This window comes from Platichthys flesus, chromosome 18, assembly GCF_949316205.1.
Source record: "Platichthys flesus chromosome 18, fPlaFle2.1, whole genome shotgun sequence".
NCBI classification, from domain to species: Eukaryota; Metazoa; Chordata; class Actinopteri; order Pleuronectiformes; family Pleuronectidae; genus Platichthys; species Platichthys flesus.
Genome location: NC_084962.1, coordinates 3,624,289 through 3,639,766, shown reverse-complemented (window position 1 = coordinate 3,639,766; position 15,478 = coordinate 3,624,289). Strand labels below are relative to the sequence as shown.

Genomic DNA, 15,478 nt, shown 5'->3' with positions numbered 1-15,478 from the left:
GTCATGCCCCTGACTCTGCAGGGCTTTGACATTGCAGTGGTTTGTTTTGAACGCCACTGGCATCAGTATGTGACCAGAGCAATCGACTGCAGTGCTTGAAGTGCGTGGGCACACATGCAGAATAAATTAACTACACTTGATGTGGTGTGACATGAGTCATTGGTCAAGCAGTCCCCTTGTTGCTGTGCAATGTGATCTGGAGATCTGATGGTGTTTTTTTTCCCCAGTGGTTGGTTTGAAATGATGATGTAAATAGATAGCAATCAAGGACTCACCTCAAGTCTAGAGAGTGACTGCTGTAAAATACGTCTCTGATTACAATAAAATGTACTAACATGGGCGTGGTCATGGGGTGACATTTTTTTTCTTTAAAACAAACGAGTAACATCATCATCACAACGAGAAAATGTAAAATAACGATCATACAACAGCAGAAGACAATGAGACCAAGAACAGAATCTGTGACTGCAGTGACGCAGACACACCAACAATGGACAGTTGCCTGGTCTGATGAATGCGGATTTCTGCTGAATATGCAGATGGTAGAGTCAGAATGGATACATCCATGGATCCAACGACTTGTGTCAACTGCCTTGGGACATATTTGGCCCTTAATCATGAACAGCCTTACTGTTACTGCTGCTATACATGTTCATCCCTCCAATTTGCGGTCTTCCAATGGTTACTTCCAGCAGGATGATGGAGCATGTCACAAAGGAGAAGTGTTGCTTTTAAAGAACTGCAGAGATTTGATCTGACCTTGTGATGTTTGCCAAATACAATGTTCAAATACACCATAATAAGAACAAATTAATGGAGAAATAGAGGAAACGGTTAAAAAATAAATAATCCTAAGGTTGGTTTTGTATGTAATGTCAAGGCAGTATTGAATTTCTATGATACAAAGTTAAAGTGTTTGGATTTTTATTAATTGCTTTAAACTTTAAAAACACTCAAAGAGCATGTGCACAGGTCTAGGTCAGAGTAAACACATTCACTTCCACTCAGCTTCTAAACCATCTGTAAAATGTGAAATATCTGCAAAATAAACTGGGCTGAAATTCAGATTTCAGTGTATTGCTTCATCCCTGAAACAGGAGGTTTTGGGTGGGGCAGGAGGTGGCAAACAGGCTGGAGGCAGTTAGGTTTAAACTGCTCTAAACGTAAAGATGCACTGTATTAACAGAGATAAATCAAGTCGGAGTGTTTATCTGTTGGGATTTGAAAGGTGTCAGCTGTGTGTCGTGCTGAAGTGGTTTAAACATCTACCTGGGAGATGTCAAGCCTGCCATCAACATTGCGCCAGTCGCAGTAACAAGTAAGGCAACATTAAAGGAAAGATGGGACATGGAATTATTCTCTTGCCTCTTCACCTGACAACCCCACCAAAAACACCCACTGATTAGGTCCCTGCTTCCCTCAGCACTCAGCTAGAAGAAGCTTTAATTCTCAGACAGATGTGCCCGAGTATCTGCATAATCAAAATGTTCACATAATCTATAAAGCGACAAATATTACAGAAGTAACAAGGAATATATATTGATAAGGTGTTATTGGTTTGTGAGCACAACATCAATTATTTGTTAAACAGCTAATAAGACAGGTTGAAATCAAAATTTATTGCAAGGACTATAAACTGGTGTGCAAGAAGGCTTGGGCGGAAGTTTATGACATGTAAGGACTTTGTAACCATGTAACCATGACGATCTTAACCTAAATACGAAGTCCTTACATGTATGCATTGACTTCAGCCCTAGGCAGCTTGCACCCCAGTTTATATTCCTTTGGAATAAATTAGGATTTCATGCGGTTAAAATGTTCACGGCTACAAGTTACCCAGTACCAGTGATGCAATAAATAGGACATACTTTCTTTAAATATATTTTCAAAACATTGTTATCACATTTGGTACCTGAATTTTCGGGCTTGTGAGCTCAAAATATTCTCGTCCTTAAACTGTCTTCTGAGAAATAAGAAAAAGAAACTCAGACCAATTAAATTCAGAAAGATGGTTAGTAAATTAAGCCAGTGTTTACACTCAGTGGCATTTCTATTTCATCACTAAATGTTCAGGAATCATTCAAGGTCAAAAAGGCTTATTTATGGTCTTGATGACTTCCGTCAAGATTAAAATGTTAATAGCTAACAGCTTTTGCTGAACTCTAATACTTCTTCAGAAACAAGGACACTCTCTATTGAAGGAGTCTACTTGAGCAGTAAGCAACTCACCTTGTTGTATGTGTTATATGTTTTATCAACAAAATACTACCCTGACCAACTAAAAAATATTATCTTTGAGCTGATGGTGAGAAAGAAGCAATGAAAACCGTAAGGAAAACCATTTATTTATTTATTTAATTTTTGCTCTAATTTTTTGTGTTAGTTTACCCTTAATACAGCATCAACACCAGAATAAAGAAAGATAGATAGATAGATAGATAGATGACCTGTTTTGATCCCATATTGGGAAATTATTGTGTTACAGCAGCAGGTCAATGGCATTGCAAATAAAGCCAAGTAGCAATAAAACAGACACGTAGAATTAAAATAGCTCAAAATAAGTTAACCCTAACCCTATGTTAATGACACACAATAAAGTAGTAGAATAGACATCAAGTACTAAATATAATAGACAAACGAATAAGCCTATTAACAAGAGACTAAAGTGATAACAAACTCTTGACAAGAGATGTGTGCAAAGTTGCACTAGCTGTTTGCATAAGTTGCATTAGTTTCGAAATGTTGACAAATAAGTGTTGCACTCATGGTCATTGTTTACAATAAAGTATGAATAAATCACAATCACAAAGAAAATAAAAGTGTCTACAATAAGATCTGAGCAGCAGAGGAAGAAAACACATTTAACCATTGCCCTATCCCATCATCCTCCCCCAGCCACCCCGCCCCTGTAATGTCTCTGATTGGCTTAGCCTAGACATGAATACTGATTATTGGTTAGAATAACGGAAGAACATCAAGGTAAACCAATCAGAGGCAAGGCAGGGGTAGGTCTCTATAAATGACGTGGAAAAAAACCCCTGACAAGCCAGTCACCCACTTCCTGTTTACGTTTCCACGGATGAGCTCAGGAAAATAAACTACAGATAACTTGAGAAACAAACTCTTCACTGCTTCGCCGGCGGCTCGTCTCAGTTAGCCTCCCTTTTCACTATTGTACCGAGGCACCGGAGAGACGGAAGGACCCGTCCTGCCCCTAGTGTAGGAGCGAAGGGAGCTAGCCGGGGCTAGCAGGTAGCTGGTAGCTAGCGTCTCAGCAGCACGTCAACACTTACCTGAGCTCAACGTCTGACAGTATGGAGAATAGATATAACCTCAAGAGTCCAGGTAAGCTCATTTTCAAATGTTTCCCCACTGCCGCAGTTGCAAGTGAGCTTCCTAACACCTCACACATCGGAAACACAGCTATTTACTGTGTTTTATTTATGTGCAGTCATTGTGAACAGCGTCCCTAAGACTACAATCACTACCCTGACACTAGCCAAATGCTAAGTTTCTTATTTCTCACTGCGTATACGTGTTTGCTAGCTTCTCCCACTTGTGAATTACATGGGATACCCTTAACACTATGTAGTATTCAGATCCAAAATAATGCTGCACATTCAGCCTTCATAGGAACTACATCTTCCTGGAGGTATGTGGTGTTGAGGTGAGATATACTTCACTTTAGGACACGTCTGCCTGTGTACTGTGGCTTCAGTCCTTCATAAACAATGGTTTCCTGAATTTGAGTAGGACCAGCCAGCAGGAATCACAACTGATTTGTCATCACTTTTACAGGCAGTGGATGATGTAACGTGGATGTTTTCTTTTCTTAGTGAATCATTTTGTTCCACAGTCTCAATCTGTTTCCTAACCCTTTCGATTGTGATTTTTGCAACAAAATAGCGTAAGAAAAGATTGACCAATAGATGGTGCTTTATTATAGTTTAACAAGATTCAAACTCCTTATGTGATGCAGCCTTATCTATAGGGCACTTTTATATCTAATTTGTTTGGTCTGACTTTCAGACCTATCAGTTTAGTTGATGTTGACACGATATGATGTTTAAATGAAGAGGAACGATCTATTTGCTGGCAGAAATACCTTAGCAAAGTAACAGTGGCAATGAAATCATATCAATCAAATTTTATTTGTAAAGCCGATATTCCTAAATCACAAAAACAACAACTTTTAACAGGGTATAAAGAACCTAGAAATCTCACAGAACCACATGTGAGGGATCCCTCTCCCAGGACGGACAGAAGTGCAATAGATGCCACGTTTAATGGAGAACATCAGAAAGATAAGGGTATTTGCTAGCCTGACGTTGTCATACTCATAATTCTAGTCAGATTATGAGTCTGATACTGCTCCATTGGGCTGTGATTATGGGGCGTGTTTCAACCGAACCAGGAAAAAAAATGCCTCTTCGCTCAATTGGATAGACCTACAACCAATCAGAGCAACGTAGTATGTGACGTATGTTAAGCGACGTATGGTTATTGTAAACTATATCACGACATTGTGAGTTATTTACTAAGTCAGACAGTCATGGCTTTCTCTTACCATTTCTTCGTCTTATAGTTGCCACTGACGCACTTCTACCAGCCTTCAACAGGTCATCCTGTAGGTGACTTGCAGTCACACAGGGGTTTATCTGAGTTGGTCTGACTAAGTTGCTGAGGGTCCTTGATGACATGTTGGGCTTTCTTCCACAGCCAGGCAGGTTTGAAGCTGCTCCATCAGTTTTAAACTTCCTTATAATGTTCCCAATTGTGTCTCTTGGAATATAATTTTTCCAAGAGACACTACCCAAGGCCTTTCAGGTGTGATGAAATAATCTCCTCTCTCAGCTTTTGTGGAAGCTCCTTTGTCTTTGCCATGATTTCAACTCGCCTTGAATACCTTCATGGGTGGGGATTATATATGCATCACAGCTGTAGCAAATGAAGGATCAGTATAGAGTTCCCAAAGGCTTAATAATGTTTCAAATCAACTTTAGGACAAAAAAAACTGTCAGACAGCTTTAAAAACAACAATATTATATAGGGGTTGAATAGTTGTGACCTGGCTATCTAAACAAAATATACTGCTGCACACAAATAACATCATACATTTTCTGTGTTGATTTTCTGTATCACTCAAATCATAAAGAAGTAATCCGAAGCAGAATCTTGCTCAAAGAGCAGAATCTTGCTCAAAGAGCAAGATTCAGTCAACTTTATTTGATAAATCCTTAAAATCTTTGGGGGGTTGAATATTTCTGATTGCAACTGTAGATGAACTTCATCCACGACGATACCTATTACATTGGTTGAAAAACATCGGAGCCTAGCATGTCCCTCCACTTCTTGTTCAGCAGCCAGGATTCAGGGCTTCCGAAAAGGAGCTGGCAACGACCACTGGTAATGTCCACTGTGTCGTGCACGCCAAGTTGCATCGCCGTGATGCCCATTTCGGTAGCCTCTTTCACTTGGTCCTCCATGAGTGCGACCAAAGAAGAAACCACAATGACAACTGGGTTTTCATTGTGTCCCATCTTCTTCGCGGCCAACAGGGCCAGCTGATAAATTAAAATGTTTCAGAATCCTGTAGGAAGGACTGCAAAAACATATTTTCGATCTACAAATGCCTTGCTCGCATGTCTCTGTTCCTCTTTTAAAAGGTTGCGCTGTCGACTTCTAAAACGGACTCAATGGCAGCATCTACACATCTCAAATCGACAGCGGGAGGCATGTTTGTTGAAAACGAATTCAAACCAAGCGCTCTTTGGTGACGTGGTTGATTACGTTACTGTTGATCATCTGTCCATCATCGTATAAAGCCCGCCCTGACAATTTGATTCGTCCGAACAGCTTCTGTTTGGGCATAGTTTCTCCCCAAGGAGCAATGCCAGACCGAACTTCCCAACCTCAAATGTTGTGGGCGGGGCTAAGTTCTTCTGGCATCCAGGCTAGGTATTTGCAGCATTGATTAGAATAAACACTTTTTAGCCGATGTCAGACACATGTCTACAAACCAGTAAGTGTCAAGCATATAGGTGGTGTCAAGACATACATGTGTCACACAAAATTCTTAAGTCCACTACCTGCATTTAAAAGTGAAACACAACTAACCGGATGAGATATATGCAATGTAACAAAGACATGAATCTTGGTTCAGACGATGTGAATCCATCTGCAGATCTGACTCTTAGGTGTATTGACATTCGGACAGGTTATTTTGATTGCTGGGATATTTAGTTTTATTATTTAGTATTTAATGTCAATAAAGAACTCAACATACTATCAAAAAGTTAAGTAATTTGTCAAAATTTTATTGTGGAAAAGTTCTACATTAGTAGTATGATACATTTACATCAGCATTTTCCAACAGGAGATTATCCAATAGCATGTGTTCTAAGCTCAACAGACAAAAAATTGAGTAAAATAAATAAAGCACTGAGTTCAAGCCACGTATCACAAGTTGGCGTATCGTGTAAGCTGACTGTTTGCTCTACTAGTGTACAGCTCTTGCTCCAAAGACACACATACCAGTACATGCACAAGCAGGTGCTTACTACCCACAGGCACACATTATTTGTTTGAAGCCACTGGGTTGGAACTGGTTTTGTCTAGATTTCAGTTTCAGAATTGCTGTATTCTACAGCTAACTTGCTGTTCCTGTAAAATGCATACTGTATGTAGGACCAAATCTTCACTGACTACAAAACATGCATCACAAAGCCAACACAACACATGTCTGCTGATGCCTTAGTGATGACCTGTGACCTTTTTTGTACAACTCATAGTGAATAGTGTGAAGACACAGAAAGGTGGGAAATGGCACTCAGTGCTTTGTTGTAGTTATAGTGTGAAAAGAAAATATCGTGCCGCTTCCATTTCACATTGCCAAATCTCCCCAACAGTGTTTTTGTAGTTAAATCATTAATTTCATTCCAACGTTTCAGTTGATCTGACAATTTATTACTTTGACTTGATAATAAAATTAACCGATGGCAGTTCTTTTTTTTTTCGTGTTGTGGTGGAGCCAAGCCCAGGTGACACTGGCTGAGAGAGGTGGGGTACACAATGGACAGTTTTTCAGTCTTTTGCAGGGCTTACATATAGAGACAAACAACCAGTGATGCTCACATTCACACCTATGAACAATTTAACCTGCATTTCTTTGCACTGTGTGATGGAACCAGAGTACCAAGAGAAAACCCATGCTTCCCAGGGGAGAACATGATAACCTCACATGAGAATTACAATCAGTGAAGTTACAAATCTTCACAGATTGCAATCCTAATCTAGTCATGATTGTATCTGAGAATAAAGCAAATGAAAAGAGCCAAATCAACCACTGCTGCAGAGATGCAGCTGCATGTGAGTCTGCTGCTGCTGGTGGGCAGTGCTCCACAGTTGTCCGATAAGTTTGTGTTCCCTTCATGCAAATGTCCTACCTTCATTCACGTGGAAGAACAAAAATGAAGGTGATAGCAGCAAGATGTATATTGTCAATTAGAAGAGCCACGTAAGAAGGCAGTTGTGGTTAGAACCTAGTAGCACGCACAATGTTTATTGTGAATTGTTAACAGCCTGGTCTTTGAAAATGTATATTTTGGAAATCAACGTTCCCTAGTGCTGTAACCCTAAAGTATGCCTGTAGTTTGACAGCTGTTTTCGTTGTTGACTCTTGGCTGGCCTTTTCATTTTTTTGTGCAGGAGCCCGACGGTCACATTCACAGTGCTGTTTGGTGTATATTTCATTTTGTTCTAGTTGGTGCGCTGTCTAGCCTGGTGTGTTAAATTTCCTTCATTCCATCTCTCCTTACTGTACCTTATCATACTCCTTTCACAAAATTCAGGAGCTGACTCAAAGACTAGGATTAGTTCCTCTTTGTACCCATGGCTTTACCTTTTAGCTGAATGTGGTGAAAGCAGCAGCAGCTGCTGAAAAGCAATAAAAAAAAAAGCTCAGACTTTGGAAGAGTCTCTTACCCCCCCTCCCCTGGGCTCTATGCTTTTTTTCATCTTTGGAGTTGGCTTGTATTACGCAATTGTATCCTCTCTCTCCCCTCTGGACCAACTATGAATCATTCCCGGTGGCAAACACTCAAAATGTGAGTTATATAAGATGATGTAGCATACAAGGATTATCGCCCTATTGCCTTTAGCGACTGGACCTCTGCAAACTCAACAGAGGCCAGAGGGTGTAGTGTGGGACAGGGCTTTTCCTTGTCATCTCTGCTTACTGTTACCGGAAGGACGAACCAAAAATGGGCATGGGAAATGAAGAGACTGTCAAAACTCATCCAGATATTGGCAGAGACTATGTTGAATGCCTTGCCCTCTCCTTTTCTTTTTCAGCATCCCTAGGAATTACAGTACCATCATACCAGACAGTCTGCAATGTATTATCTATATGACCTGTCAATGCAGGAGGTTCTGTTCTCTTTTTGTTTAAAAGTTCATATTCTAGTCGAATGTGGTGGAGGAGTACTCAAGGTTGAATAGTTGACTAGCCATAGGGAACAGCCATCAAGTCTGATGTGTTGAATATATATACAGCCTCATGTAGAATTACTACTGTGAATAGAAGCTGTATGCACCTCACATCAGACTCTGTGAACTTCTGTGATCAGAGCCCCGCTACAGGCAAGCTGACCTGTTTTCCACAGGACAGGTATGTGCGGAAGGAGGTGCCGCTCATTTATGTTGGTAGTTTGATGTTTGCTCTGAATGTTAACTGAAAAGGTATGACTTTAGTTCAACCTCTTTACTTGTGAATACACCTTTTTGTCTTGTTTTAACACTTGAGAGTTGTCCATCAGATGTAAACTCAAATTTCTGTATTCTGGTCTACTCCTTATCTGATCTTTTTTATCAGGGATGTAATAATAATAATGATCCAGATGCTGAAAAATGTCTGAATCTTAAATTAAACTTGTACAGCATGAGGAATCAAGATGTGTTAAGTTACTGCATCATCAACATTATTAGTTTTTTAAGTTCCTGTGGCGGTTGGACAGTAAAGACCTACCTCTTTATTTAATTATTGTGAAAACGCATTAAGGAAGTGCCATGTTGGTTACATGTAACTAACTTAGCAATTTAATACTGCAGAGCAGAAAGTAACTAACTTAGCACCTGCTGTGACAAAGTGTGGATGATAGGTGATATATAAGTCAATATTAAATGCACAGGATTGTGGTAGAGGCATACCTAAATACATGATATGAAACTATGCAAATAAGACAGTGTTTCAGATACAGTATTGTAAACCAGTGGTGGTTAAATATAGTCCTAACAAGTTATCTGAGTTTTTTTTAAGTCAACTAGTCAATAAGAAATAGCCCATTCAATCACGGGTTTGCAAAATCTTTTCATATAATGTCTTTTTCTGGTTATAGTTTCTCCTCTCTATACCCAGTGGCCTTCAAGTCCTTCTAACAGAAGATGAGAGAAGTGTTGCAGGCTCGGTAATGTCTGTCAAATACTCGAAATGTAACAATACCAGAGACTTGAAAGGTGGCACCAGTGTCATTGAAATTCCACGATTCTCAATAACAAAGGAGTTATCACAGCAAACAGTAGAATATAACCGAGGCTGTTGTTCACTCAATGATCTAACACGAATACACCTCCATATAGCTAGTGTGCAGGCAGTAGTTCAAATTGACCAACAAGGTGTCTGACTAATAGTGGGATAACACTCATTAAACAAGTTAACATTATATTTTGAGAGACAGAATGATGGAAGCCTACTTATGTTTTGAACACCCAGCTTAAGATGACGTGTGTTTGTTTGTGTGTGTGTGTGTGTAGAAATCACTACAACAGATGGCAGCTGACAGAATGTAATTTCGATCACACGCTGTCAAACAGAAACTCACTCACCCTGAATTCTCCTTTCAGACCCTGATGTGTGGGTTGGAGGGGTTTCTTCATTTTGAAATGCTCTGAATTTTCTTATATTCCAGTTGTCTCTAGCTTGTCCTAATGACTTTGTCAAACGCAAAATAGGCCTATACGCCTGTCTGACACAAGTCGTAGCAGACCTGTTGCTGCACCTGCACCTTTTGCTGCCATTCCATGTGTTATTGATGGTGTTTGCTATGCCTGGTTTCTAGACCTTCTCTTAAAATTTGACCCCTGGAGGATTATTACACTGCCCCAGGTCTGCCATGATCTGTTTCCCTTGTGAATCTTTTTCATTGGATTGGATTTTTCATTGGATTTCCAGTTGTTCCCCTTTGTTTATTGTGAGTTCTACCTCCTATACCCTGTGTTTGTGAGTGTTGTGTTTTCCACCCTGTGCTTTGAGTGTTTCTCTCCCGTCAGTCGTGTTTGTATTGTTGAAATGTATTTTCTGAACTTTGGATTCCTGCTTGCTCCCTTTTTTGGAAAGGTTTGCTTGTTTGGACTGCCCCCACTGGTATGACTAGGTATACTGACGGATAATTTGACAATCAAACACTGCCCTCTGAGATTTGGACGAGACACAGGGATATCATGTCCCTGACCTGAAGAGCTGAAAGATTCCCAGCCTAAGGGAGAGCTGGCCCTGCCATCACAGCTGGAGCGGCCAGCCTCTGCCCAGAAGATCCAGATGGATAAGGTTCAAAGTAGGCTCTACCAAGTAGCTCATCTCTTAGTCTGAAGTGCCTGGCCAGCCCTGATAGTCCATCACACCTCTGAGCACTCCTGATTCCCCTCTGCAGGGCACTGATGGATTCCTAAAGTGGGAAATTTGACTGACCTGTGGGCGAAAAGATAGAGTGGATGGTTTAACCTGAAGAGCTTTTAGCCATAGCTCTCACAGAGACTCCATTCCTCTTCATCTACCTGCCACCTAAAAGTGTCCCAGTCTTTCTATCTGACCCACGCTACTGAGATTTTTTCTAGAATGCATTTCTAGAAAAATTATTTATAAAAAATGATAACATAAACAGCATATGTGCATATCATATGTGAAGATTGATAACTGGGAAAAAGGATCACACAAATTGTTTTTTCCTGCTCACAGCAGCACTCTTGAGTCTGTGTTTTCTGCCGACTCAGTCCTCTGCCACGCAGTCACAATGTGTAATTTAATGCCTCATTTGCTGCTGCTGCTGCCGGTATGTTAATGAGGCCCAGTGCCACTGGTTGGTATTTATGCTGTCAGGATAACTTAGGCAATACTTTCGAACATCTTAAACCACATATTGAAGTAAAATTGTTGTAAGAATGGACACATAGTAATTTAGAGCCTTTCATCGCTTCCTACACAGTTTTTGGAAAAATAGAAAAGGCTCAATTTCTCATCATTGTTATACCGCTGCACCAAAGATAACCGTGGACAGAGGCGTTTTGTCTTTGGGTGGTCCAATCCATCTGTCCATCATCCAAAAGTGATGCAACAAATTGCGTGATATCAATGTTTCAGGCAATGTTTATTTATATAAAATGTATTTTTCTCTCTCTCTCAAAGCTCTAAGTAGGGAGAATTGAATTAAAAAAAAGTAAAATATGCAAAATGTTGCAGATATGTCCCAGAATCGCAGCCCACACATAATAACATATTAAGTGTGCTTGTAACAGTGAAGAGGTTGAGCCATTGACTTAATCAACCTAGATGTTATTGTTCTGAAGAAAAATCAGTGGAGCAATGTGGCCTAGTTAGCATCTATAATGCGACCTACTGTACAATCAGCATAGAACATTGAGCAAAGACTTACATCTTTTAGTGCAAGCATGGATTTAAGATCATAAATAAAGTGTTGAATTTGAAAAAATTTGCAGTATGTTGAAACCCAATCATGAAAGGTACACACCCACAAAGACAGACACAGAGGAATTAGACCTCCAGAGCTTTTGCTTTCCTCCACCAAATTTCAGCTCTGCAACACATGTCCTGCAGCCTTTCCTCCTTCATCATCTTTTCATTTTAATTGCTGTCATTTGTTCCCCTCCTTCACTCTTCCCCTCAGTGATTATTTATTTTCCTTGCACCACTCTCTTTTTCTCTCTTGAATAAAAATCCTGTGTCCACGGGAACATTTTCAGAACACTGAGTTTTGATTCTTGCACTTCAGGCTACCAGCTGTTTGTACTATTGGGTTTTTATAGGATTTCTAACGGTAAAACTAGTTTGTTGTGTCTAACATCAAAGGTGCCCATCTCCTTTACAGTGTTGTGAGAGTGTCTGCTCATTGCATAGTAGGTAAAGTCAAGGCTCCAGGCTACCTTTGGAGAACTTTCACCCCTCTTATCGGGTTTTTTTTATCCTACATGAGAAATCTGAGCATCCAAAATACACTCTCTGCAAGCTGGTGTCTGTACTCAGCTATAGACCTTAAATGGTTAATTCACCCAATAATGAGAATTCACTCATTAACTACTCACCACTATGTCGATGGAGGAGTCCCCAAAACACATTTGAAGTTTAAGGGGTAAACAGAGTTGCAGCCAAATCCAATACAATTGAAGTAACTGGGCGACCACATCTTCGAACGTAAAAAAAAACAACAGAAAAAAAACATAAAATGCCTCCATGCTGCTCCCGAGGTGTCATCCAACTGTCGGTCAGCCTTGACGTTAACATTCGACTCGAAACAGTGCCATGCGTTTACACCATGTTTTTAGTTTAAATGTCCTCTGATATCCTCAGCCCCGAGCCGCGCTCACACACCGCACAAGCTCACACCTCTATGCTCTCGGCTAAGGGCATATGATGCGAAATTATAATAATGGTTAATAAAATTAGAGTAGAGTGATATAAAGATACAAAACACAGCTTGCAAAAGTTTGCTCAAACTGTTTTGTCAATTACAGAGACAAAACTCTGAAATGTTATTGCTATAAATAACTGTGTACTAATTTAATCACCTTTAAACTAATGTGAATAGTTAAAAGACAGTCACATGAGCGTATCTCTGAATGTCTACTCACTGGTCAGTCCAGAAAATGTATTGTTATGCATGAAAAAGGCTAGAACGATATGCTTATCTCCCGATTCAATAATATTATACAACTTGGATGCGGATGCTATATGTATTATGAGCCAATATTACAATTTATTTTGATGAATCAATTGTAATATATTTATTATATACTGTCCCTGTTTTAAATAAAGCAATCAGGAATGAAAGAGGACTTTGTTTCTGTAGTTCAACAAGATGAACAGAGTTTGTTGCATCAGTTTCACGATGCAACTGAGCAAGTTGCCCTTGAAAAATGAGGCTTTTAAGTTAGTGCTGCAGTGGTCTCAGATACATTTAATGAAAATTTAATTTCCTCTGCTGCCAATCTCATTTTCAGCTTGCAGCTACAGGTTGTGAACAAGTAGTCTGCCCCGCAGCTGCCTCATCATTTCTGAATGTGAAATGTTGACACTCCTGACGGATGGATGGAGCTCACACAGTTTAGCATCGCAGACACATGTTCAGCTGTTTGCGGATAGGTGCACTGATGATTCTGTGCACAGTCAAGCTTCCGGTCTGTTATTTAATTTGATGGGTTTTATGCTTGTTTTTTCTCCTGACAACTTGACAGACTGTCACTGATGAAGGAGGAATTATGTATGCACGCAATAGGTGTTTGTAGAGCAGAGATGATGTGAGGCGGTAGAATCAGACCCAGAACATTAAAAGCACATGTCATCACACCAAACAAGTAACATCCCTCAAGCAGCTTATTTTAACATTCTGATTGAAATGTAGCCCAGCTCTCTTGTGCTTTTGGAGTTCTCATTCAGGGATACAGATACCTATCCGGGAAGGCAACGTTCATCACCATGGAAAAGATTTGTGCGGTGCAAAATTAACAAAACATGAAGTGTGTTCTTATCAGCTGTGGGTCAAGATACAAGAGTAGTCTGAGGCATGGAGGTTATATCTATTTACATAAGATCAGTTTCTGATCTGCTTTTACGTCTTAATAATTTTAAGCTTGAGAAGGATTGCAAGCACTTTGCGACCCCCGCTTCTTGTTAAAACAAGCGGAGGTAAGGAAAACCCATAGAAAAGGCATGCAGCCCACCCACTCCCCATTCTCCATGTATGTCTAGTGTGGACTTATTGCGATGGGTTCAAGCTGAAAGCTGCGTGGTGTCAGACCATTTCTCTGCTCCACTGCCTCATCCCATACCCTCTGCAGCCTGCACATCCTCCCAGCTTCCCTGGCCTTCCGGCCTATTATTTGTCCTCCAACCCATCCCCATTGCTGCCCCTCATCTTCCTCTCCTGTGTTCATTTCGCAGTCTCCATTTCCAGCTCAACTCCCAAGCAATCCACGCTCGATTGGATTCCAAATCAATTTTGCCTCCATGAATACCTCTTAGTTCTGCTTTCCTTGTCACAATTACTTCCGATTTTCAGCCTCATTCTGTTTCCTCTTGCTGTTTACTGGTAGCTGGTAGCTGGAGCTTTAGAGGCATCCCACGAGACGGCAAAAGCAAGCAAACTGACCTTGCTTTCTTATTGCTCAACAGCTACTTTGAAACTGGTGATTAGAGCTGTTAACGTCAGACTGAGACATCAGCACCTGTTGTTGTGTTGCCTCCATGTACTCCCATTTTGGTAGTCAGTGTTACATCATCATCATCACCACCACCACCACACTTGTGTAACTCTCCTTCCTATGGTGATGAGGTAGTTTTTATACAGATTAACACAAAAGGTCTGAGTGTGTTGCGGGCTAGGTCATGACACAAGGGTTAATACGAGCAGATGTTCTTCTGGCCCCCTCATTCTAAAAGCCATTGCATCTGCACGTCAACTTACTCAATGCTGCCATGGGGAGAGATTGACCTCTTAAATACAACAAAACAAAAAAACTTGTTTTTGCCCTGAGCCGGGTTACAAGTTCAGCTGTGTTTGTAGCACGAAGCATCTGCTAATCATCCACTAATCCCCCATGAGCAATTTGCAACAATCTTTCAACTTGAGTGATATGTGGGTATAGGCAAAATTTACTGACACCAACAATAAGGTATATCCTGTCCTTGCAATAAGCAAATTGAGTCATTATTTATTATTATAACTTTTAATATTAAAAGATGAATTAGCATTGAGGGAAGGTGGACATATCTTCACTATACAGACAGTAAAAAATGAAGGGCGATGCGTATCCTGTGTGTGCTAGATATACCTCAATCAGGCAATATTAACTTTTTTTATTTAGACATTTTGTATGTCATCATGACATCAGTTATATAATAATTCGATGATATAAGCTGTGGATCGTAAATCTTATTTTTTGCAAAAGTTTAAATAGAATATGATTACAGTTGATGATACAGATGAGATATATTTGTGCATATAGTCCTATTGAATGGAGAGACACTGTGAAAAAAGCATAAAATATTGATCAATCGATTAATCATGCTAACAGTTCTGGCTTCAGATACTTAAAGCCTGCTAACGAAACGTACACAAATCCATAAAGACTTTTCAGATACTGAGTAACAATTATCAGTACAAAGAACCTCTGCCACACTGCTGTCTTGTTC

At 40.1% G+C, this 15,478-nt stretch overlaps 1 protein-coding gene across 1 annotated transcript in view; it reads left to right on the top strand.

The window, feature by feature from the left end:
- The first annotated feature begins 3,052 nt into the window (after window positions 1-3,052).
- The window catches only part of ube2j1 (ubiquitin-conjugating enzyme E2, J1), a 41,028-nt gene continuing 28,602 nt past the window's right edge, over window positions 3,053-15,478 (top strand). The window contains exon 1 of the mRNA XM_062411123.1: window positions 3,053-3,345. Coding sequence (XP_062267107.1) covers window positions 3,315-3,345 — 31 coding nt within the window. The 5' untranslated portion in view covers window positions 3,053-3,314. The remainder of the gene's footprint in view (window positions 3,346-15,478) is intronic.